We start from the raw sequence: 23046 nt of genomic DNA, 5'->3' as shown, positions 1-23046 counted from the left end.
AACTGGTTTGGTCCCTATACACACATTCAAACAATCCTCTTAATGCCCCTACATTCTGATTATTCTTGTTCCTAGCACGGGTGGAGTTGGAGTGCTGGTCAGTCAGAACATAGGTGCTCATTACTGCTGCTCTTGCAGCCTGTGAGCACGGCTGTTTCGGGATACTGCAACATGGAGGCACAATTTGCCTTTTAGAGGTGAAATGAGTGGATTGCTCCTGTGTCATTATCAGACTTACCACTTGCTTGTTTTGTTGCAGCAAAGGGCAGGAGAGGTCAAGTTGAGGATTTGCATAAATAGGAGTCAAAGTGAGTCGGGAAGGGGCTGCGCAGATAAATTTCACAACGGCAGGTTCGATGGCTGGAAAAGGGTTGGTAACTGTGGGCTTATTTCCAACGGTTAAGGCAATCACCTGTATGACATTGGGAAAGTCAACAAGAAAGCAAAGAACAACAGAGTGCAAGTATATTTTACAGGTATAACTATCCTGCTTGAGGCATCTCAGTTATTTTCTGGTGTCAAGACAGAATAAATAAGATATGATATGAAGGGCTCATGAGTTCATGCCCCAATCACTTTCTATACCACAGACAGACAAGTGAAAAGGATGCATTTTAAATGCTGTTCCAGACCATTATCAAAGCACAAATTTTCAGTCCCTTTTCATAGTTATTACTATCTCACCAAACTGAAAAGAAGGCGGCTTTCAGAGCTTATAAAGACAGTCATCTGGGGTCATTCCCTCATAGGAGGGAAAGGAAGCCAACACAGAACTGAGCTGGAGGTCCTGTAGCCACTTCAGCAGCTTTAAAAACGACATTTGTTTTTTCATTTTTTCCCTACAGCTCTCTCTCACATGATAATATCAGACTGAATTGAGTGCAGGCACCTTGGGTTTTCCCCTTGTTGGCTGCCTATGAATAATCCCTATCAGCTATTGGTGAGAATTATTGCAATGCCATTCAAATGTGACCATTTCTGTATCATGAAGGTTCCGAATTATATTTTCTTACAGAGGTCCCCGAAGGAGAGGTAACAGCAAGAAACTGTTTCTTTTGGACTAACCCTGTTAGACTCAATTGGGTTTTGTGCAGTAAGCATTTTGGGATGCCAGCTACATTCGGTAGTTAATAACCCTTGGAAGATGATTAGATAACTGGTCAAAATGTAGACCACAGCAAGGCAATATACAAACTGAATAGTATCTGCAGACAGGGGAATTCACTTCTACTACGTATTGCAGAAACAAGCACTAATGGATCTTGGCTGTGTGTGTACCCAATCTTTGAGCATTAGAGCTGGACACCTTCCCATATGTGACTGGAGAAGTGGCATACCAAACTGGTACACCATGGAGAGAACTTGGGGCCCCCTTATTGATATTTATTCAAGTCAATGGAGCTACACCAAGGATTACTTTGATCCAGTATTGCAAGTTAGACTAAAGAGTTCAGTCTCTTGTTAAAATAACCTTTCGCAATTATCTTATTCATGGTAAATAAATCCTTCTAGCTGCTGTTGAATGTATCTGTTAATACCTTCCGTGATATACAGTTACTATGAACTGGCTTCATACTACAATAAAGCCATTGTAATCCTCTTTATAACAATTTCAAAAATGCGTCACTCTTGATTGATACCAGACTGAACAGAGTTCATAAGCAATAGGCAGTCATGTACTTATTCAAGTTCCATATTGGCTTATTACAAAAGCTGTTAATCATTTGGAGGCTATAGTTTATCATAAATCAATCTGGTTTCTCTTCTCAATTACTCTGCCCAGGATTTGACAGAGAACAACATAAATAGCTTCTGGCACTTACTTGTTCTCCCAGGGTCTTGCAAGATACTCTAACCCAGTGCTGGAAATGATTCCGAGATGTCGGAGGCCCAAATAAAGATAAACCAATACTTTCTGTATCTTCAGCAGTGATGTTCCTAAAGAATTTTGAAGGTTCTTGTACCCATGGTCTTGGTCCACCTTCAAACAACATGTCTTTGGAAGAACCCAAAGTTACCAAGGCAACAGAAGAAGGATCTATAGTCTGGAAATGAACAAAAGTTATACTCATTCATATACACCATAACATACATAAATACATATATATACACACACATATATATTAAGATACTGAAATCTATCAGATGACCATACATTATAATGAAATTTTTCTCATTCTCAGTGGAAGAGCCGTTTGATTATCATTTCTGTTTAGCTGATGATCTGTTCTACAAAAACTTTTATAAATATGGTTAATTCAGAACACAGCAGTACTAAAATGATTAGCAACAATTAAAAGTAAACTTTGCTCATTAGGGTTATGCCCACAGTGCCTTAGGAACTCTGTTTTTCCTTTTATTGATGATAATTCTCCAATCTCCCCCTCTTATGTTAACTGAGCTACTCTGGGGGGAAGAGATTCTGAGTAAAATCCTGGTCCCACTGAAGTAAATGGCAATCTTCTCATTGATTTAAATAGGGCCAGATTGCACCCTCGATCTTCTGAAACCCTTCAGGTTGATTAATCTCCCAGGTACAGCTGCTCTTCAGAACCTGCATTTTACACCCTGACTTTGTTTACCCAACTAAATGAAACGAAGGTCTCACTTCAAAACCCTACAGGAATATTAGAACAAATTCTGCACTGATTTAAATCCTAGCCCATCTCATTGATGTTGCCTGCAATGGAAATCAACAGGGAAATTGGTTTGACATTTTTAATATACAAAGAATCATCTGTTTCAAGTGTTCCACAACCTGATGTTAGTAAGACAGACCAACACTGATCTGGACATAGGATGGCTCAATTCTTTCTGTGAAAATTCGTGCATGCTGGTTGGAGGAACATGGTTATAAATACTGGGCACAGACTAATTTTCACTCAACCCTCATAGGTTATTCTCGTTGCACAGACATCCACATGTTGCCAAAACTGTAAGTTTATTCATTCATATGCTTTTGCCCTGTCCTTGACTCCTACTTGTCTTCTTATGCCAAGGATTCTTCCACTTTTTCGCTCTGTGGACCATTTCATAAGAGACATTTCAATGGAAGACAACTCCTCCCAATGTCTCACCCCTACATTTTTATACATAAAAATATTTCATTCTTCAGATGGCAACAACAAGGAAGAGTACTATGGATCACTGTTTGAAAACCACAGTTCTAAGGTCTTTCTAAGGTTCCTGTCACTGTGCTATCTAAGCACTGGTCAACAATGAAAAGATAACAGAGTAATCCCTAGAGCAGTCTATCCTCCCCCCTTCCATACACCATGTCCCTTTTATTCATTGCCCTCAGAAGGGATGCACTGATGTCATATCTGTAATACTTCTAGTGAATAGATAATATATTAACTCAATGGGAGAGAAGATCTTTTATTCTGTTCTGGATAGCTCAACATCCTCCTTTCTGAAAGATGTGCAAGGATCTCCTCTTTTTTTTAAAAGACTTCTTGGATCTAATCATAGAATCATAGAATATCAGGGTTGGAAGGGACTCAAGAGGTCATCTAGTCCAACCCCCTGCTCAAAGCAGGACCAATTCCCAACTAAATCATCCCAGCCAGGGCTTTGTCAAGCCAGGCCTTAAAAATCTCCAAGGAAGGAGACTCCACCACCATATATTCCATAATATGGAATCCAATTATTACTTCTGTTAAAGGCTATATTTAATTTCCCCAAACCTGGTGCATTCCATTTTGTAATCTCAATCTGTGTATTTTAACACCAAGAAATGAAACACTCATTCTTCAACTGATGCAATTCGTATAACTTTTTCCCAGTCGAATGGACTCCTCATCCCCTTGTTAATACAATACCTATATTCACTTGTATAACCTCTTACATGTCAATTTAATCTTTTGAATTTACTATGTATGCTGTGTTCAATCTTCAGACACCCAACAGCTTACCTAGTTCATAGAAACAGAACTGAAAATTTGTGGCCTCTTTGCCCAGTAAAACTGTATTGGGAGTTAGGTTTTTTTATGTAGTACTCAGAGCAGAATTTAGAATACTTTATAAAAGTAAAATTGTAATAAATATAGCCAGTAATTAAGATGATGGAATGATTATTGGCAGAGGCGAAGCAGAGTTCAGGGGATGGGAGTGGGACACAGCAGCAAATGGACTCTTATTTTATTTGTTTATTTTATTTTAACTATGTTAGTCAAGTATACTAGGTTAAGACAGACTAGTGTGTATTTCCAAATTGATCCCCACTTTCAGATTGTTGGACAGAACGTGCCCTTGTCAAAAAATCTCTACAATGAGCCTTGGGGATGAAATACAAAATTAGTGTTTTAGTTCCATACTGGTGAAACAGGATTTCTTTTACTCTGATCAATGCCGCAGAAACAACTCTTGGACAGAATGCAATCTTTTAAAGTGAAATCATCGTTAGACAGATGCAAATTTATTTATTCCAGATTCTGAAACACTGCTATCCTAACATGCAGCAGTGGTAGCCTCTGTGGATTCAGTCGCTGGCATCTAATCATGAAGCTGACACACTGTCCTATGCTTCTTAATCATTCCTTGGACTTGTGAATACTGTCCTTTAAATGAGGTTCTTATTTCACTTTGTAACCTGTCCAACGGTGAAACACATTTTAATTGTTTGCAAGGAAAAAAATACTCAGTTCCACAGACTACACAGGCCACCAGACTCTGCCTTTTTTGCCAAATAATAGTTTTGTGTGCTGTGACTACAGGGGTAATAGGCTACTCTTGCTTCTACCTGCTGCTGTGGCCATGCAATTGTGACTGCTCTCATTACTAGCTTATTAGGACAATCGTTAATCATTTTAAACAGACAGTTAGATACAAGGAAGGCTTTGAACCTCCCACCACTTCAAAGTTTACTGATGAGTAACTAATTAATTCAACAGTTATAATATTTTTCTCCAAAATGTATCTGAGTTCAGAAAGATTCAATTTCTTGAACTGATTGACAAGTCCAGATCTCTTTATAAACCTTGTACTATATGTTATCATTTAGCAGCATATTTTCTCCATTTAATTCACCGAATAGCACCTTCATCTCCCAGGATTTTATATTACTCTTATTGAGATCTGCAATATACTGCCTTTGCTTTATTACTGTGGTTTTTATAGTTCCTTTTTGAAGTGAAGATGACTGTGGGCAAATTTAGTACAATATTCATGAAAGTTAGAGACTAGCAAAACTAGCTAAAAACAGGAATAGTCTGAACAGCATGTGCACCCAAGTTCTCTTACTCTCACATGAAATGTCCCTAGCTTCTGTTTGCCAGAAACTGGGAATGGGTGACAGGAGATGGATCACTTGATGATTACCTGTTCCATTCATTCCATCTGGGGCACCGGGCATTGGCCACTGTCAGAAGACAGGATACTAGACTAGAGGGACCTTTGGTCTGACCCAGTATAGCTGTTCTTATGTGTTCTTATATGCATCACTCTTCCAGCAAATCCACACTCATGCTGACAGTATCCCCTGTTATTCTAGTCCTAGGTCTTTTCTTCAGTCCTGTCTATCTGTGATTGTTTTCAGATAGCACCAAACTCACTTTCATTTCTGAACTAAGGGAGAAACAGAAATACAGTGCACTAACCCACTACAGAATTCTACCAAGTCCTTTGTTTGGCTTGGGGCACTGATTTGGTCAAGAAACATCTCAAAGACATCAGGTAAGTCGTGGTACAGAAATCAAACTGCTTGCAGTAAGTATTGGCCCTGATTCTAAAAAGTACTTAAGCCACTGGTACTTAAGCACATGCTTAAGAGACATGATTACCTGAATTGAGACATCCCCAGTCAATGGACTCTCATTTTCATATATTAGCACATAATATCACATCTCACTTAAGATTTAAATGAATTTTCAAGAGTAGACTGTTTTAAGAGCATCAATTAAAGAGAATATCTTACTACAGGCTTACTTTTAGTGGTAGGTAGGCAGCAATGGTGATGCTAGCACTAAGGTGGACATGACCATGAGTGTAACTAACAACAAGTGTTGTGTATCCTTGAGCCTCAGCTTTCACTCTGACTCCACTGCAAAAATCAGAACTTGGCATAAGTCTCCCTGTCAAAAAAAACCCAAACAAATAAAGAGTAAACATTTGGGGAGAATAAGCGAGACATTTTAATACAGATTTTAATATAGCTTTCTTGACAGTATTACGTTTGTGTTAGAAATATGCAGGGAATATGTACAGATAATTTCAGTGACTGCACGGAGGAAATGCAATACCCATAGCTCTATTGAATAATGTATTGTCATTAGCCTCAAAACTGTCACCTTATGAAACATACAAACTTATTAAACTTCTTTTCCTTCCAAATTTTTCTAAAAGGACATCAGTCTTCTCTTTGGGATACAGAGTAATATAATTTGCTCTTTCTTTTAGCAGAGTATTTTTTCCTTGCTGTTCTAAATTGAAACTGGCTTGTAATTAAGCCAAAATAAAATGCACGGTTAAAACAAACTTTACTGCACAGAGCATGATGTATTACCTACATTCAAGTTAATGATTAAGTTCTAAGTTTTATCTAGGGGAAATTAAGTTCTTAGTTTCATGGCATGTGCCTGTTCGCTAACCCAGATGTTTTGTGGGGTTTTCTTTTCTTCTCTCTCTTTTTTTGGGTTTAACTGGATTTTTTTTTAACAGAACAATGGCAAATAAGGTACATATCCAAACTAGGTAGAATGACATTTAAAAGAGCTGCCGCTTCAGCAAGCAGACGCCCTAAGTCTAACAATAACTGCTTTGGCGGCTCACTAATACAACACAAGGAAGAACTAACTAACAAGAAGCAGGCTAACAAAGGATTGTGGGTGCAAGATAATCTGGTCCAGCAGACACCAGATGACAACAGAGTTGCTCAGCCTGTTAGTGCAGAAGGATTCGTTAATGGCAAATTTAGAAGAGATTGCACATTCCATATTCTGATCAGACAAGTGCTATAATGGTGGAAACAGCTGGGGAAGCACCTGAGGAAATGCACTGCTTAATATAGTAAGTTTCAGAAGGACAATCCTTTGGCCCTGCTCCAATGACTGCAGTGAATGAAATTTAAGAAATTGCCATCCTCGGCCCCCATTTCTCCCAGAAAACAAGCAAACAATCAAATGGGTGAATGGCTTAATAGAATTGAAAAGAGAACTTTATGCAAAGTTGGGCACGGTATCATAAGTGAAAGAGTTTGGTATCTTCACGTCAGCCAATGTGACTCCTCAAAACCTGACATAATTGGTCATTTCTGGTGAGGAAACCATCAGGTCTGTTACAGCAAGGACTTTGAAAAAAACAGTGGAAAGGTCTGGGGTAGAGCAGCGTGTATGTGAGTCTGAAGATTCCTCAGTGTACTTGGCTTATTTGTTGCAAGAGATTTTGGTATCCTTAAATACTAAAAGACAAAGAAATAAAAATGCTACTCCATAAAAAAAAAAAAAAATAGGCATCTTCAATATACAGAAATGTTGGACTACTATGGTCTCTGTATTTGCAGTTGGACATCTCTCTAGTAATCTGCCATGAATCTATTAAAATAGGCCATTACAAGTAGGTGAATGATTTATATTTATAACATCTCTATTTGTCTTGTAACCTGAACTGAATACATGGGGTGGGGGTTGTTTTGTTTTTTAAAATCACCTTGGAGTGGTTTGAAGACGCCGCGGTTTTCTACCTCCACGACTAAGTCGAAATGTGAACAATCGCTCAGTGTGACCATCTCACTGGTTTCAATATTCACTAGGCCATTAATCCTCAAGGGCAGCTCCAGTATCTGACCCACACGTGCTTCAACTTGACACGGCGTGAACTCCATGCCACTAGGTTCAGTTACATATACCTGAGAGAGACAAGAAAAAACAATAACGTAAGACACAACTACATAAGGAACTAGAAAGAAAGTTTAAGACTCAGTAATTACGTTTTCCCCCAAAAAAACCCCTCTTAAGGACACCTCACCACAGTCAGTTTCCCTCTGAGAGAAGAGGGCTAGAAACAACCGCCCAGAGTCCCAACAGTGCTGTTCCCCATAACTGCCAGGGAGAGGTGCGAAAGAGTGACTAGAAGTGTTCCGTAAAATTTTAATACTCTGCCAGACAAGAGATCTTTTCACACGTGCATTGAAACCTGCACCTATTTTTATGCACTCTATAATCTGCTGCCTATTTTATTCTGGGATTATTTTAAAACGTTGGACCTTTCCCCCCCATAAGACACTACCACAGATTCCGACAGAGGAAGTTTCTGAGCTGAAGTTCCACGGGTATAAGGGCTTGAGCCAATCACATTGAAGTCAATGGGAGTCTTTCAACCAGTTTCAATGGGCTTTGGATCAAGAAAGGAGATGGCAGCACTGTATGAGGGAAATGCTGGTGGAAGTTTATATTAATTTTTTCTATAACTATGTTAATAGACTCTGATTAAGGGAGTCTTTTTTCAATAGCGTATTTATAAGAGATTGTCAAGGGTGCTCAGTGCTTGGTATAGTTTGGGTTTTTTTGGTACAATAGCGGAAATCTCAGTAAGTAAAATGACAATCTGGAGCTTGATCCTGCAACTTTTATTTATGCAGGTAATCCTTATGTGAGAGGCGACAAAGAGTCCTGTGGCACCTTATAGACTAACAGACGTATTGGAGCATAAGCTATCGTGGGTGAATACCCACTTCGTCAGATGCATGATGTGAGAAGCACCTCTGACATCAAAAGGGTTACATGTGTAAGTAAGAGAGGCAGCATCAGATCCTAGGAGTCTAGATGGTCTGAAATGATTAATAGAATGTTTAAAGACATTATCTGAAGTGTTGATGAGCAGGCCCTTGAATAGTATTTGTTTGTTATTCCGATTTGTTACCTTCTTGCTAATGTTAAAGAAACCATCACAGACGGATTGTAACACTTCATAACCATTGCTGTGATCAAAGCTTTTCATTTGCAGCATCTTTAACTTTTTAAACCATCTGCCAAAAGCTTCAGGGTAAATTGTTAGACCATATGGTATGGTGTTAAACTGCAATCCTCATGGAACATAAACGACTATTCTTATAACTTGCTTATCAAGGTCAGCAGATAAAACTCCTACCCCAAACACTTCAATTTATTCCAAACAGAACACATAACATTTAACACGTTAGCAGAGATGCTCACACGATGCTCAATTTGCTCAATGTATTGCTCTAAAAGCTTGCATGGTAAGAAGCATTTTTCTGAGTTATTACCGTCTATAAACTTTGAATTGTATTTGGAAATAGAGCTTTAATTAAAAACATCATTTCTGAATCTCCTGCAGGCAACTGTCATATTGCTAAAAAGTGACATCTTTGGGACACAGATAATATGGGCGCAGTGTCACAGAAAGATTGTAAAGTAGTTTCCATCTTGCTTTAACACTGGTTTAACGGCCAGATCATCACAGTTTACAAATTTAAACACTATGTTTAATGTCCATTTAAACTACATTTTGTAGAATTGATGTAGTTAACTTAAAATACATTAAAAGCAAGCTGGTGCACCCTGCAAAGATGTTGCAGATGCAGTTTGACCCAGCAAGTTTTATTTCGAAAGATTTTTTCCAACACAGTCATATTAAACAAAAAAGTCTGGCTGCTTAAATTGCTCTCTTTTCATTACGGGACAGTACTGGAGAGTTTGACAAGCACATACTCTCTCACACTCTTGCCAGAAGGAGCTCTGAAGCAAACAAGGGTACAATGTGGAACCTGAAGGATTTTAGCTATGCTGGATAAGGGGGGGTCATAAAAGCGATTAGGCATTTTGGGTCACCAGTGTCTGCAATTTTAATCCAATCAGTTCACTCCACATCAACTGCTAAATTATATCCATGCACCTGTTATGCAAGTGCATTCTTCCAAGTCTACAAATGCTCTTCCGAACTCAACTGCCACCTTTTCTTGGAGATGGCTAGCATTTTTTTTTACAAGGCTCTCAGTTGGATATAAGGGTGAAAAGTTGCTTGCCAGACTGGGTCTCTCATCCCTTGGCATAAATAAGCATATTCCAGGTGAGGAGTTCTCTATTTATAACCATATTGTACACAAATATACCTGCTCCAGGTCTCAAAATAGTCAAAAAAAAAATCACACACAAATTTGCAGCTCTCAACCACCATCTCTTACTTCTACTGCTGGAGTTCAGGAGCAAGCTTTTACCCCGCAATTCAGGTTCTCTTTACAATGCTTAGCTTTTTAAAGCTGTACTTCTACTCTGCCTTTTTCAAAAGCCTGCATTCAGGCCATGCTCATGCTTCAGAGGCTGCATTTCACTGAGGGTGATACAGACAAGGGTATGTCCATTTTGGCCCCAATCTAGCTTAAAAAGTTAAGCATGTGCTTACATGCCATGCTATATTGGGGCTGCCTGTATTCCCAAGAGCACCATGAATGCTACACAACAGTTGAATACAGTGAAAAATAACACCGTTTTTGAAGTATGCAGAATGCAGTTACCCAAGATAGAATTTGACCAGAACAACTGGGGCTACTGCCTTCTCTTTTGTAAAATAAATTAATAAAATAAAATAATATGGTTTATCCATTACATTTATTTTCTTCCATTTTTTGTTCAGGATTACTTAAAGGCATTGGCCAGTTCTACATTAAGGAACATTAAGCATCATGTAAGTTCCCCCAACTTCCAAAGCTGCAAAAATGCGAGGAAAAAGTATTTAAATTCATGGAGCTCCATCATAAGCCTCAAGAAGGGACTTTTCTGCTCCCCCACTTCTTGTCACAGAGATTTTCTTGTAGGTAGATTGTGATGCTTGTTCCTAGATTTTTCGCCACTAGGTCACTACCACAAGCAATGATTATTCTATAAAAGCAGTAAGAGCGGGTGTGGGTTCGCAGAGAGGTGGCCAATGCTTCCAAATGCCTCCTGACTGAGGTATATTTTTTTGTCCCCTGTATCCTTCTAAAGCAATAACCCACTAAAGGAATCATGGTGTCTTTTCTAAACAAGTTTTAGCTTGTTTGGGGATCTGGAGCTCAGCTAGGTTTGTCACGAGGGATTTTGTAAAATTCTGACTTTCTATCTTTGCTGAGAAATGCCCATCCACCTGGATGGTGTCTGTTATCATTTAGGATAAGGGAAAAACAAACTGTTTCTGGCAGAGGCTCTGCAGGGCAACAAACAGTGTTTTTAGTTAGGGTTATCAGGCTGATTGCTTGGCCTGCAGCGAGTGAATATTTGTTACTTTTTTAACAAAGAATTCAACTGGGAAAAGCCTTTCCTGGGAGAGGAGGTAAAGGGACAGGCTAAATTTCATCGCTGGGACTGACATTAAAATAGTAATTAAAGAGATAGTCTGAGAGAAGCACCCAGTAGCGTGAGCTCTGACTCAGCTTGCCTGCCACAGGGCATGGATGCAGAATTCTGTGGGACATGTGACCAGGGGTTTAAGAGACACTCTGCTTCTTGACTGACAGCTCTCCCTGCCTTCTCTACAGCTGCTAAAGTCAAATTTCAGAAGAGACCAGAGAAAATACTGTTTACCTTCATTTCTCCATAGTGCAGTGGGTTCTGAACATCATTTGCCTGTATAACACTGACACCAATATCACTTCCAGTTGTCATGACTCCTTTGACTGTTACTGTAGCAACAGCCTGGTTAGAATAGGACCAACTGAAATTTCCACTTCCACCGTGAGCCTAAAACATGAAGGAAAAAATATTTAATTTGTATTAATATGGTGCCCTGTTCTCTCGGTTACCATCTACCCAAACATCGGACATAGTACATAAAATGCTAGACACACTGCTTAGAGTTAAGAATGCTAGCACTGAAATACAATGAAACTGAGGCCCCAATACTTTAAATCAGCAAGGCCAGGGATTAGCAGATTCCTACCCTTCATTCATTTTAATTTCAGATTTATTCACACATATACATTTTGCTCATCACTGCTGCTAACCTAAACACCTCTCTCTACCACTGCTGCAAAATTCTGATGCTCAAAGATTCCTGTGATTAATAGCACTTGCAGTCAGCATATCATTTCACAAGTCAGCACAACAGAGGCCCAGCGTGTGTGATTGCTGTATTTTTCAAAACTCTGATTAATTTTCTGTTGCTGAAAGCCAAAGACAGTCAAGTGGACGTTTTTAGGTCTCAGTGCAGCTAACCTACTGTACTATGGCAACTGGCTTCTACCAATGGGAATTGTTGAGAAGTCTAAAAAGCAAAAGAAGAGGGCAGAGAAAAGGAAACAAAAATTGAATTTTTGCTGCCATCGCATCTTTGTTTTTAGCCTGACCTGTATGTTAGCAGATGTTTCTGTATCTGTACATCCGGCATACATATTGCTCCAGGAATTTATCCATCAGGAGTGAGTGATAGGTAGCAATATAGATTGCCCACACTTACCTTGGGCAATACAGAGGCCTGTACACTGTGTAGGTTACATCCTCAGCCAGGCTCTCTAATGATTCAATCATTGCCAAACCTACATATTCAAGTCAAAGGGGACCATTCCCAAGAATCAGACCTTTCCAGTTCATGAAGGATTTTAAGATAAATTGCCAGGACTTTAACTTTATTTTAGTTTAGTGGAGCAAGGGGGAACGACTAATTATTCAGTCTTACGGTCTGTGTCACAAGAGAGATGAATGACCTTGCCCATTAAGTAGTATGGTAACTCTGTAGCTTATTGAAATCAAAGCAGAATATTATCTGCTGAAGTTTCACATTCACACTGAGTCAAGAAGAGTTTGCCCCATCAAAATAACACTGTCATTCTCAATCTGTAACAATTCTTATATAAAGAAAACCATTGCTATAGAATTCATAGTTTTTAAACAGCATTATGGTAAGTTACAAAAATAATTCTGTGGCAACATCTTGCTGCACAGCAAAAAGTACTGAGAATAATTTGCATTTTTTAAAAAAACATCTTTTTCTCTATCACCCAGGTGCCCCTCTCCACATGCTATGGTCGACCTGTGAGACAATGTTCCATAATGAGAATAATGTCCTATGGCAAGAAGCTTCAAATTATGTGGGGGTTAATTTCTGTAGCATAGTAAACATTTTCTATAAACAGTTTCATGATTCAACTGATGTAAACAAAGTACAATGAAAAACAAGATTCACGTGAGCAGTAATCATAGGTCTAAAAGGAGGAGCAGCTGAGACACTCTTTCGAAAGAATCAAAGAGGAACCAATTTAATATGGTATTTCCTTTTCTCTCATGGGCTTCTGGATGGCCCATTAACAGAAAATCATCAGGAAAAAAAAAAAAGAAAAGAAAAACTACTGGCCAAATAGGCAACAGTTGGAGTGGGACTAGGGGAAATAGGCTCAGTCGAGAAGGGTGAAAGCTCGGATTCCTTAGGATAATGCAGAATTATTCATTCAAAATGCTTTGGAGACATCAGGTATATCTGGATAAACAGAGCTTCACTTAAAATAGTCAGAAGACTGACTGTAAAAATGTTACCTTCTTATGTGTAGTGTACACAGAGTCACATCTTCTTACCAGGCAGCCAAAAAAAAAAAAGTGTTGCTACATTTTACTCTAGTTACTACTGGCCAGCTCAGGGAGAATAAACTGGATTCTATCCTGACTTGCACATCATCCATGGACTTGTTAACTGGGCCCACCCCACACAATTTGTATTACTGATGATGCACAAGCCAGAAAGAACACAACTTGACTTTCAGATTCCTAGCTTTGTAGGGCTGACACTTGGCTTTTCTAAAGTAAGTAAAATAAAAAGATGTTTAAACTCTCTTTTTACATGTATTAAGAGCCAGTTTAGAAATCATGAAATCAGTGACATAAAATAAACATGGAATCCCTATGATGCTATTTGGGCAGAAACACTTTTCAGAGATTAAACAAGCTTTGGGACTAGTCCAAAGCCCACCAAAATCTCTGGGCGTTTATTCCTTGACTTAAAACCCACTGCGCAAGAGGTGGAGACTAATCCGAAAACAAGAATGGCAGTAATAATCTGTCTACTGTAATTAATAACCAATTGTAACTGAGCACTAACTGCTGTTGTGATAATTAAGCCTACAAATTTGCCCTAATTGTGAGGGAAGCCATGAGAAGTGAAAGTTCATGAAATGTCACAATAGCCTATTACAACAAGCAATGATGGGAAAAGCAAGATAGAAAGACTGAATTAGTAAACAGAAAAAAGGCTTCCTGTTATAATACAAGGACTGTGTTAAGATTATGACTGGTAAACATGAAGAGCAGAGGACCGGAAATCAATGAATCAAAATACCTGCATCTGACATTAGGTCTAACTGATGGACAAAATAACGAGGGGGTGGATTATTCCACCCATCACTTCCTTTTGGGGTTCTTAAAGAAAGAGACTTTGGGAGAAAAATTGGTTCCTGGAGTGAGCTTCACTATCCTGGCTGCCACAAGAGTCTGGCTTAGCCGACAAGACTGCATATTTTGCAACACTGCTGTACACCTGTGACCAGAAAGAGGCAGCTCAAAGCAATGTCCTAAACAGTCCAATACTGGTAACAAGTTTGCCAGGTCTTGGAGTGGCTGATAAGACCATGTGCTATGTCTGTGTTTTTCCAGCAGTAAGATCAGAAGTGAAAGTTAACATGAGAGACAGAAGCTGCATTTTCTATCTTTGCTGTTCTTTTCTCTCCCTTTTTATGTGTTTTCTTATTTTGACTTCTTAGGAAACAGCATTTTAACAGCAGCAGCAATAACAACAGCCCATCTCAACTAACGTCTTTTTCCCCAAAAGGACAGTTATTACCATCCTTAATATCATCTAAAACTGTGAAATATGTTTTTTCCTTTCTAAATACTTTCAGGAGAAGAACCTCTCTTGCATTCCAGGTGAGGTCTTGGGCCTTGAGTCCAAGTGGACCTTGTTCAGGACCTCAGTCATTGAGGCAGCCACGAAAAGCTGTGGCCTGAAGGCGGTTGGTGCCTGTCATGGTGGCAACCCTAGGACTGCTGGTGGACTCCAGTGGTGAGGGAAGCTGACAAGTCACAGGAGGCAACCTGCCGAGCAATGCTCGCGAACCGGACTCCTGTTATGGCTGAGAGGTACTGGCTGGCTAAGAGTGCTGCAGCTGGGGTGGTTGTTGAAGCAAAAGCCCAGGCTTTGGAGGAGTTTGGAGAGACTTTGGATAATGACTACCAGATGGCCTCAAAGGTGTTCCGGCAAACCATTCGCCGCCTTAGAAGGGGTCAGCGGGACGTTGCCCAAACTGTACTCAGTAAGGGTGGTGAAACACTGACTTCGACTAAGGAGACTGTCCGAGAGGTGGAAGAGCCCACTTTAAGGAACTCCGCAATTCGATGGACATGCCCCCCTTCCAGGAGGCAGCACCGGACGCCTCCGGTGAGATCGGATCTATTTCTGATGCTGAGGTCAATACGGCGGTAAAGTGCCTTCGTAGTGGTAAGGCAGCAGGGGTGGACAAGATTCGCCTGGAGATGCTGAAATCACTGGACAATGTTGGGGTCACGGTTAACGCGCCTGTTTAATGTTGCATGGAAGGCGGGTGCAGTACCTCCAGACTGGCAAACCAGAGTGGTGGTCACCCAGAGGGTGTGTTACAACTATAGGGGATCACACTCCTCAGTCTCCCCGGCAAAGCCTATGCCAGGGTGCTGGAGAGGAGGTTACGCCCACTAGCTGAACCTCAGATTCAGGAGGAACAATATGGATTCCATCCCAGCCGTGGAACAATGGACCAGCTCTTTGCTCTCTCGCAGATACTTGAGGAGTCGTGGGAATTTGCTAATCCAGTTTATCTTTGTTTTGTAGACCTGGAGAAAGCATATGACCACATTCCATGAGATGTCTTATGGGAAGTGCTGTGGGAGTATGAGGTATCAGTGCCGCTTTTGTGTGTTATCTGGTCCCTCTATTCTCGGAGTGAGAGCTGCGCTCGTATTCTGGGCATCAAGTCAAGTTCGTGCAAGCTGGGCACTGGACTCTACCAAGAATGTGTCTTGTCTCCACTGCTGTTCGTGATTTTCATGGACAGGATATCAAGGCACAGCCAAGCTATGGAGTGTATCTGGTAGAGGGGCTCAGAGGTGGCATCTCTCCTGTTTGCAACTGATGTTGTCCTTCTTGCTTCATCAGACTGTGATCTCAGACGCTCACTCAACGTTTCGCTGCTGAGTGTGAAGCGGTTGGGATGAGAATCGGCACCTCCAAATCAGAGGTCATGATCCTCTCCCAGAATAAAGTGAACTGCTCTCTTCAGGTGATGGGGGAGCAGCTTCCCCTAGTGGATAAGTTCAAATATCTAGGGGTCTTGTTCATGAGTGATGGCAAACGGGAGCATGAGATCAACCAGCGGATTGATGCGGCAGCAATGCAGGCGCTGTACTGATCCATGATGGTGAAGTGGGAGCCAAATTCTCACCCAAGCTCTCTGTTTACAGGTCAATCTACGTCCCCATCCTCACCTATGCTCAAGAACTTTGGGTAATGGCCGAAAGGACAAGATCGCGGATACAAGCGGCGGAAATGAGGTTTTCTCCACTCAGTAGCTAGGCTTACTCTTCGACATAGGGTGAGGAGCTCGGCTATACAGGAGGGCCTCAAAATAGAGCCGCTACTCCTCTGGATCAAGTGGAGCCAGTTGAGATGGTTCAAGCACCTAATAAGGATGCCCCCTCAGGGGCTTCTATTGAAACTCTACCGGGCATGTCCCACTGGGCAGAGGCCCTGAGGTCAACCCAGGACACGCTGGAGGGATTACATCTCCCGGCTGGCCTGGGAACGCTGGAGAATCCCCCAGGAGGAGCTGGAACCTGTTGTGGAGGAAAAGGAGGTCTGGTCCTCCCTACTCTCCATGCTGCCACCATGACTCTCACCAGGAATAGCTGCATAAAGGAAAAAGAAGAAGACAACGACGACTTTCTCCAGCTAAAGGGAAAGGGAACATGGGGTATGCTTAAAATGAAAGCCTTATTCAATATTTTATATTTCAAATGCTTTACATTTCAAAACCTTCCCCCCTCCTCCTTTTCTGTATTTTCAATAAATTGTTAACAATGATTTATCATGGCATGTTTGCCATGGTACCAAGCAGGCTGAGGCCTCTGTACACCAAACCCCAAACCTTGTTTACTGTTGGACAGTTAGGATCACTGTAATCCCTGTGACTCTGTGGGCCGCTTTATTCCATCTAAATTAATACAGTGCTGCTGTAAATGTATATTAGGTAAAACTTTTCAGTAGACCCACTTTATAATTTAAGGAAATCAAAGCAGAACATCTAAAGATTTATTTTTTATGAAAATCAATGTAACCAGTTGGACATTTCATGTAGCCACCACCATGGCACACAAAAAAAAGATTAAAAGAAGAAACAAAGGAACATTTTGAAAGAGCATGTGCCAAATGTTCAACTCTCCATAGGGGACAACAAACTTGAGTGAGAGCAATGTAATAGAAATGTGCAAAAGTGCTGGGCATTTTTACATGGTTATGTATAAGGTAACAGAGTATGAGCTGAATTCTGGTCTCTCACAGGTGAAAATCCAGTTGAAGCCAATGAAGTCAATGATGTCATTCCACTGTGGAAGAGCAGAATTTGGCCCTATACAAAGTGCAAAAATAAACCATTCAAATCTCTTATTTTACCATATGTAGGCTGCTTTGTATCTTTTCCTGGACAGTTTGATCAGAGAAAAGACTCGTATCTCAGCGCACACATATGCCAAGTGGATAGACAGGAACTGCACATGTAATATTTTTGAGGCGAAATGTGTTGGGGAATCTTCATTTAGCGACCACCTCAAGGGTTCAAATTTTGATTTTGTAAGCAGTATACAAAAAGGTTCCAGTGGAGCACATTCAAAATATGGTTTGATTTAATAGTGTTCCTTGGCAAGCACGGTAGCATGAGAAGGACAGGAGGAGCACAAGAAAGAGGAGAATTAAAAAAAAACCCTGTTGTTAAATCTACCGTAAAGAAAGCTGTGGCCTTTGCCGTCCAATAACCATGTTATTGGTACAGCCAGGGAGATAGGCAGGGAATGAAGGATGCCAACATTAATGCACTAGGGACTAGCCATCTTAAGATGGCTTCTTGGCAGTCACTATGCCAACTAATTCAGGGAACCTATTTGCAATAAATTAAGTGCCTCTCTCATTGCCTGAAATCTGTCACACTCAATTATCGTTAAGTTTGGCTTTTTTGTAATTATGCTTTACTTTAAAAGGTACCGATAACAGAGACAAAAATAACAAAGATGCAACTTTTTTTAAAGCAGTGCACTTGAACTCCAGTGAAATGCCACCAAACACACTTTTAACGTAAATATGCCTGCAGCAACCGGAGTTAATATGTAGCAGCAGTTTCCCCAAACAACTACTGGCCTAAATCTTCCAGAGTGACACTTCCTGCATTTAGATGGCTTCCTTAGCATACCTTTATTGTGTACTGATAGGCTCCTGCCTTTGGCTGCCATGGAAATGTCAAAATGCTCGGTGAAAGGATAATGGGAACATAAACTTCAACTTCTTGCTGGTTTCGTACTGGTACAGGCAATGTATGAACACCTCCATCCTATAATAAGTAACAGCATGTACAATTATAAATGACATTCATAGCACTTGTTAAAAGAGAATTGTGTGTTTATTTATAAATAGGTTACTGAGGAAACACACACACACACAAACAAAAGGATACATTTAGCATCTTTTTTTTTTTTTTTACTATTAGCTCTGCACTTCCTGTGAGCAAATTAGCAACTCATTGGAACAATGCCTACTCTATATTAGATATACCACTGTCATTACTCTGGAGCCATAGATGAACATTGCCATTTACTGGCAAATTAAGTAACAAGGAGCCCACTTATCCCTTCTCCACTCCTTGTACTTCATAACCCTTCTTCACACCCTGCTCAGCCCCTTCCTACTACAGTCTGTTCAGTGGGAAAGGGACAGATTGTGGTTGGAGAATAATGCATCTATGCCCAAGGAAGGGATTCTTAATACCATACTCTGAAACTGGCTGTTACGTTGCCATCAAGAGCCTTCCATGACTATGATTCCCAATGAAGATGTAATTCCCCCTGCTGTTACTCCTGCTGGGGTTCTGAAAACACTGCAAGTCTCGCAGACCTTGGGGAGGTCTTTTCAGAAAAGCTGACAGAGAGAGGCCGACTGCCTGAAGCAGAGGGTGGAATTGGTTCATCACTTTCAAGGAGCAGCTAGGAAGAGATTTGAGAACAAATGTGTCTCAGTATTTGAACCCCATCAAGTTTCAGACATAAAACCAAATCGCTGAATGGGGAGGAACCCTCCCAAACTGAAGTGCCCTGGTGGCTGCATACTTGGCAGCCACCACGACTGGCCAGGTAGCAGAAAAGTTTAATCAATATTCATTTTTAAGAGGCTTGTAGGCTGGTATGTTTGGCAGGTCTTCTTTCTAGCATTTAATGATCACTTATCAAATGACAGAAAGTGTCCCAAAATGTAATGTAATGCAAAGCAGGGCCAGGACATGGCACAGTGAGTCAGAATTTCCCTCACACAGTAGTAAGCCTTGACATTTACTCAGAGTATGTGACTGGGCCCTTAGTCAGCACCCTGCTACAAGACATGCCCACATATTCCGGATAGCTACCAGAGAAGAAATTCAGAGCAGTGCATTTCAATCACTCTAAACAAGCGGTAAATGGCACACAACTAGGAATCAATCTTGCAACTTTACTCAGGCAAAACATCTATTATTCATTCTTTCTATTTTTGTAGCATTCAGGAGTCCCACCTACCGACCAGGACCCCATTGTATTAGGCACTGTATAAACACAGAACAAAAACACTTTGTTGAGCATTTTGCTTAAGTAAGAAATTCAGGCTCTGCCCCCTCGTCCATTTATATATGTTCTTATTTTTGTGTGGCTTAGTCATTTAATTCCTATTTTTGCTTTCAGAGGAGTATACCAATAAAAAGATTCTGATGTGTATGTACTTGATAATTTTTCTAAGCATATGAGCAAACGAGAACATTTTTTAGTAAGACATACCTGATCTACTACAGATGTTAAAGCAGCATCGATAATAGTTTGACCCTTCTTTATTGCTTTCACATAGTGATATGATCCATTCAGAGAGGATTTCAAAATCTCAAAATATTCTTCAGACAATTCTGTATTAATTCTGATATTCTGAAATTAAAATACATTGATTGTGTGTTGCCAGGGATTAACAACATTGAGGAATACATTTCAGGACAGCAAAAAATATTATTTTGTTAAAAAAAAATAATAATCAGAAAATCCAACCAGAAAAAAAGTCACACTACACATATATGGTCAACTTACAAACAAATAAATCCCCAAATATCCAACCTTACTCTCAGACAAATAAATAAGATTAAGCTAAAATTTCCAAGTTTAGATGCTTGAGATTAGAAAGCTACATAAGGTTTTCAGATGTGCTGAGCAGACAGCTTCCAAAACAGAACATTCATGTAGGTGAATGAATATGGATTCAGATGCCTAACCTGAGGTACTGAAGTTTGAAAATGTTGACATATAAATAAATGTAAACAAATGTTATAAAGTTCCATTGTATAACTATATATAGTTTAACAAGCTTATCTGAAATTCAGGGGTATAAGAGGGTTTTTTCCCCCCTTTAAGACAGACATCATCCAGTGCGTCAAGATCATCTTATTGGTTTCCTGTGGGACAGAGTACTAGCATCCAAAAACACTTCTATCATCATAATTTAAGAGAATTTATTTCCATCAAAAACAACCTCTAATGTTGCGGGAAAGGACATCACTACTTCTACCACTAAACTAATCAATTCAGATTTTACAACCTCCAATTTACAATTTCTCTATTCTGTCATCCTTAATACGCAAGGAAATATATGAACTATTTCCCTAACAACAAATTTCTTCAGAATTTGGGTTAAAATTTACACCGGCGTAGCTATGTGGAATGGGGTGTGAAAACACCACACCCCTGAACAACATAGCTATGGCAACAACCCCCCCCTGTGTATACACAGCTATGCCGACAGAAGAGTGCTGGTGTTGGTGCAGCTGATGTACTTAGACAGTCTTAGACTGTCAGGGTTGGAAGGGACTCAGGAGGTTATCTAGTCCAACCCCCTGCTCAAAGCAGGACCAATCCCCAGACAGATTTTTATCCCAGCTCCCTAAATGGCCCCCTCAAGGATTGAACTCACAACCCTGGGTTTAGCAGGCTAATGCTCAAACCCCGAGCTATCCCTCCCCCCTATGGTGGTGTTCTCCCTACCCTGGAAGAAAAACTCCTCCTGTCAATATATGTTGCGTCTACACTGGCGGCTACATCGGTGTAATCATGTAAACTTACTCCATAAAACTAGAGGAGAAACACCTTTGACAAGAGGTTCAAAAAAGATTTAATATCTTGAATATGTCTGCTAACTACACTCGGTGCTCATCCTTACTGGCTGCACTGGTTTGGAAGTTTCATTCTATCATAAACTTGCAGAGATGCAGCATGCCCGCCAACATTCTCTCAGTTTTTCTGTCACATGTGCTAAGATGTGTCCCGACAGAGTGACCCAGCATGCTTTGTAACAACAAAAAATTTATAACTTTCCACGTCTGTATAAGTAAAGGGTTGCTTAGCTAATTGCACAAAATTTTTCACAGATTTGCTAGATACACAACGTCCAGTAACACAGAACAGAAACATACCAACACTGCACTTACATCAGATAAATACACCTTATTGCTTGATTTGTCATATGCGTCTATTGTAATTTCATAAAGTCTGCCTGTTTCTAAGACCCATCTGTCACCAGGATGAATTGTAAATCCTGTAAAACAGAAAACATTCAACAGCATAGACCAGAAGGCCATTTATGTGATGAACTATTATGTATCATATATTCACAAACATTTTGGTTCATAAAATTTAAAGATATGCTTTAATTGCTAAAGACTAATGGTGGGGAAACAGAGGAAATCAATAGTTAAAGCCAAAATTATTTAATATGAAACATTTTCTTATTAAAAAGACATTTCTACTATACTATAATATATATAGGTGAGCAGGTACAGGGACTTAGATACCATATGCACCGATACTGCACAGAGGCATTGATACAGGTATATAGTTTGAGAATTTGTTAAAGAAATAAACACTCGGAAGAACAACAGCAAATACTAACCTAAATATCCAGGATCCACAACATAGATAGTGCTGTTTGGTAATCTGGAAGCACCTTGCATGCGAATACCTGCAATCTCAGTCAAGGAACTAAAAGGCTTTGAAAGAAGAACATTAAAACTAACTTCTGTCTGGGACTGCTTTCATGGTTATTTAAAATTGACTCCATGTTCCTGAAAAGAAGGACACAAAAATGCTAGCTCCCTTAAGAGTGAGCATTTCCAGAATATACTGGTTTACAACACACACACACACTCTCCCTTCTCCTCCCTTCCACTAAAGTAACAGGCAAGATAATTTAATGGATCTTTTCCAGGCCGAAAGCCCTAATTTCTAAGAGCACATCAAGGTATCTGGACTGTGGTATGACTGAACTCGCAGCAGTGTTGCTTTCTACACCAGTCAGCTAGTGCTGATTTTCAGACCACTGGGCAAAGCATGGATAGTTTTATCCTGGTATGTGGCAGAGAGTGGAAAATCTGCCTCCTGACAGCAGGCATTGAGCACTCCACAGAAAGGATATTTTTGTGCCCCAGCACTAGGTTAATTTGTCCCTGCTGCAATGCAGTTACCGTTGATGTTGCCTGATCCAACTTGGCAACAGGCCGAGCTGGATCTCCCTCAGGACCAAGGATGTTGTTCTGAAGCTGCAGTTCATAGTGATCTGAAGGCATCATTAATTCTGTACATGAAGCAAGAAGACACATGAAACAACACAAGCTAATGTGTCACTGTTTGGACCCTGTTAATTATTACTGATTAATTTTTTATTTGATGCCTAGCACACATTAAATTGGCGCTTTAAATAGTTTTGTAGAAAATGCATTTTCTACACCCGGGCATGAAGCATAATCTAAGCTAGATGAATAAAATAATATTTTGTTCCCAT

The 23046-nt window shown here is 40.1% G+C and overlaps 1 protein-coding gene across 3 annotated transcripts in view; it reads right to left on the bottom strand.

The window, feature by feature from the left end:
* The window catches only part of NUP210 (nucleoporin 210), a 120251-nt gene that overhangs the window by 61132 nt on the left and 36073 nt on the right, over positions 1-23046 (bottom strand). For all 3 annotated transcript variants that reach the window (XM_034775574.1, XM_034775575.1, XM_034775576.1), the window contains exons 7-16: positions 22681-22839; positions 22159-22227; positions 21698-21804; positions 20010-20150; positions 18404-18541; positions 11514-11669; positions 7645-7843; positions 5926-6071; positions 1824-2045; positions 239-412 (exon numbers count right to left, since the gene is read on the bottom strand). In XM_034775574.1, coding sequence (XP_034631465.1) covers positions 239-412; positions 1824-2045; positions 5926-6071; positions 7645-7843; positions 11514-11669; positions 18404-18541; positions 20010-20150; positions 21698-21804; positions 22159-22227; positions 22681-22839 — 1511 coding nt within the window. The remainder of the gene's footprint in view (positions 1-238; positions 413-1823; positions 2046-5925; positions 6072-7644; positions 7844-11513; positions 11670-18403; positions 18542-20009; positions 20151-21697; positions 21805-22158; positions 22228-22680; positions 22840-23046) is intronic.

Source organism: Trachemys scripta, chromosome 7 (genome assembly GCF_013100865.1).
Source record: "Trachemys scripta elegans isolate TJP31775 chromosome 7, CAS_Tse_1.0, whole genome shotgun sequence".
Lineage (NCBI taxonomy): Eukaryota > Metazoa > Chordata > Testudines > Emydidae > Trachemys > Trachemys scripta.
Note: the sequence above shows the minus strand (reverse complement) of the source record. Positions and strands in the feature narration are given on the sequence as shown.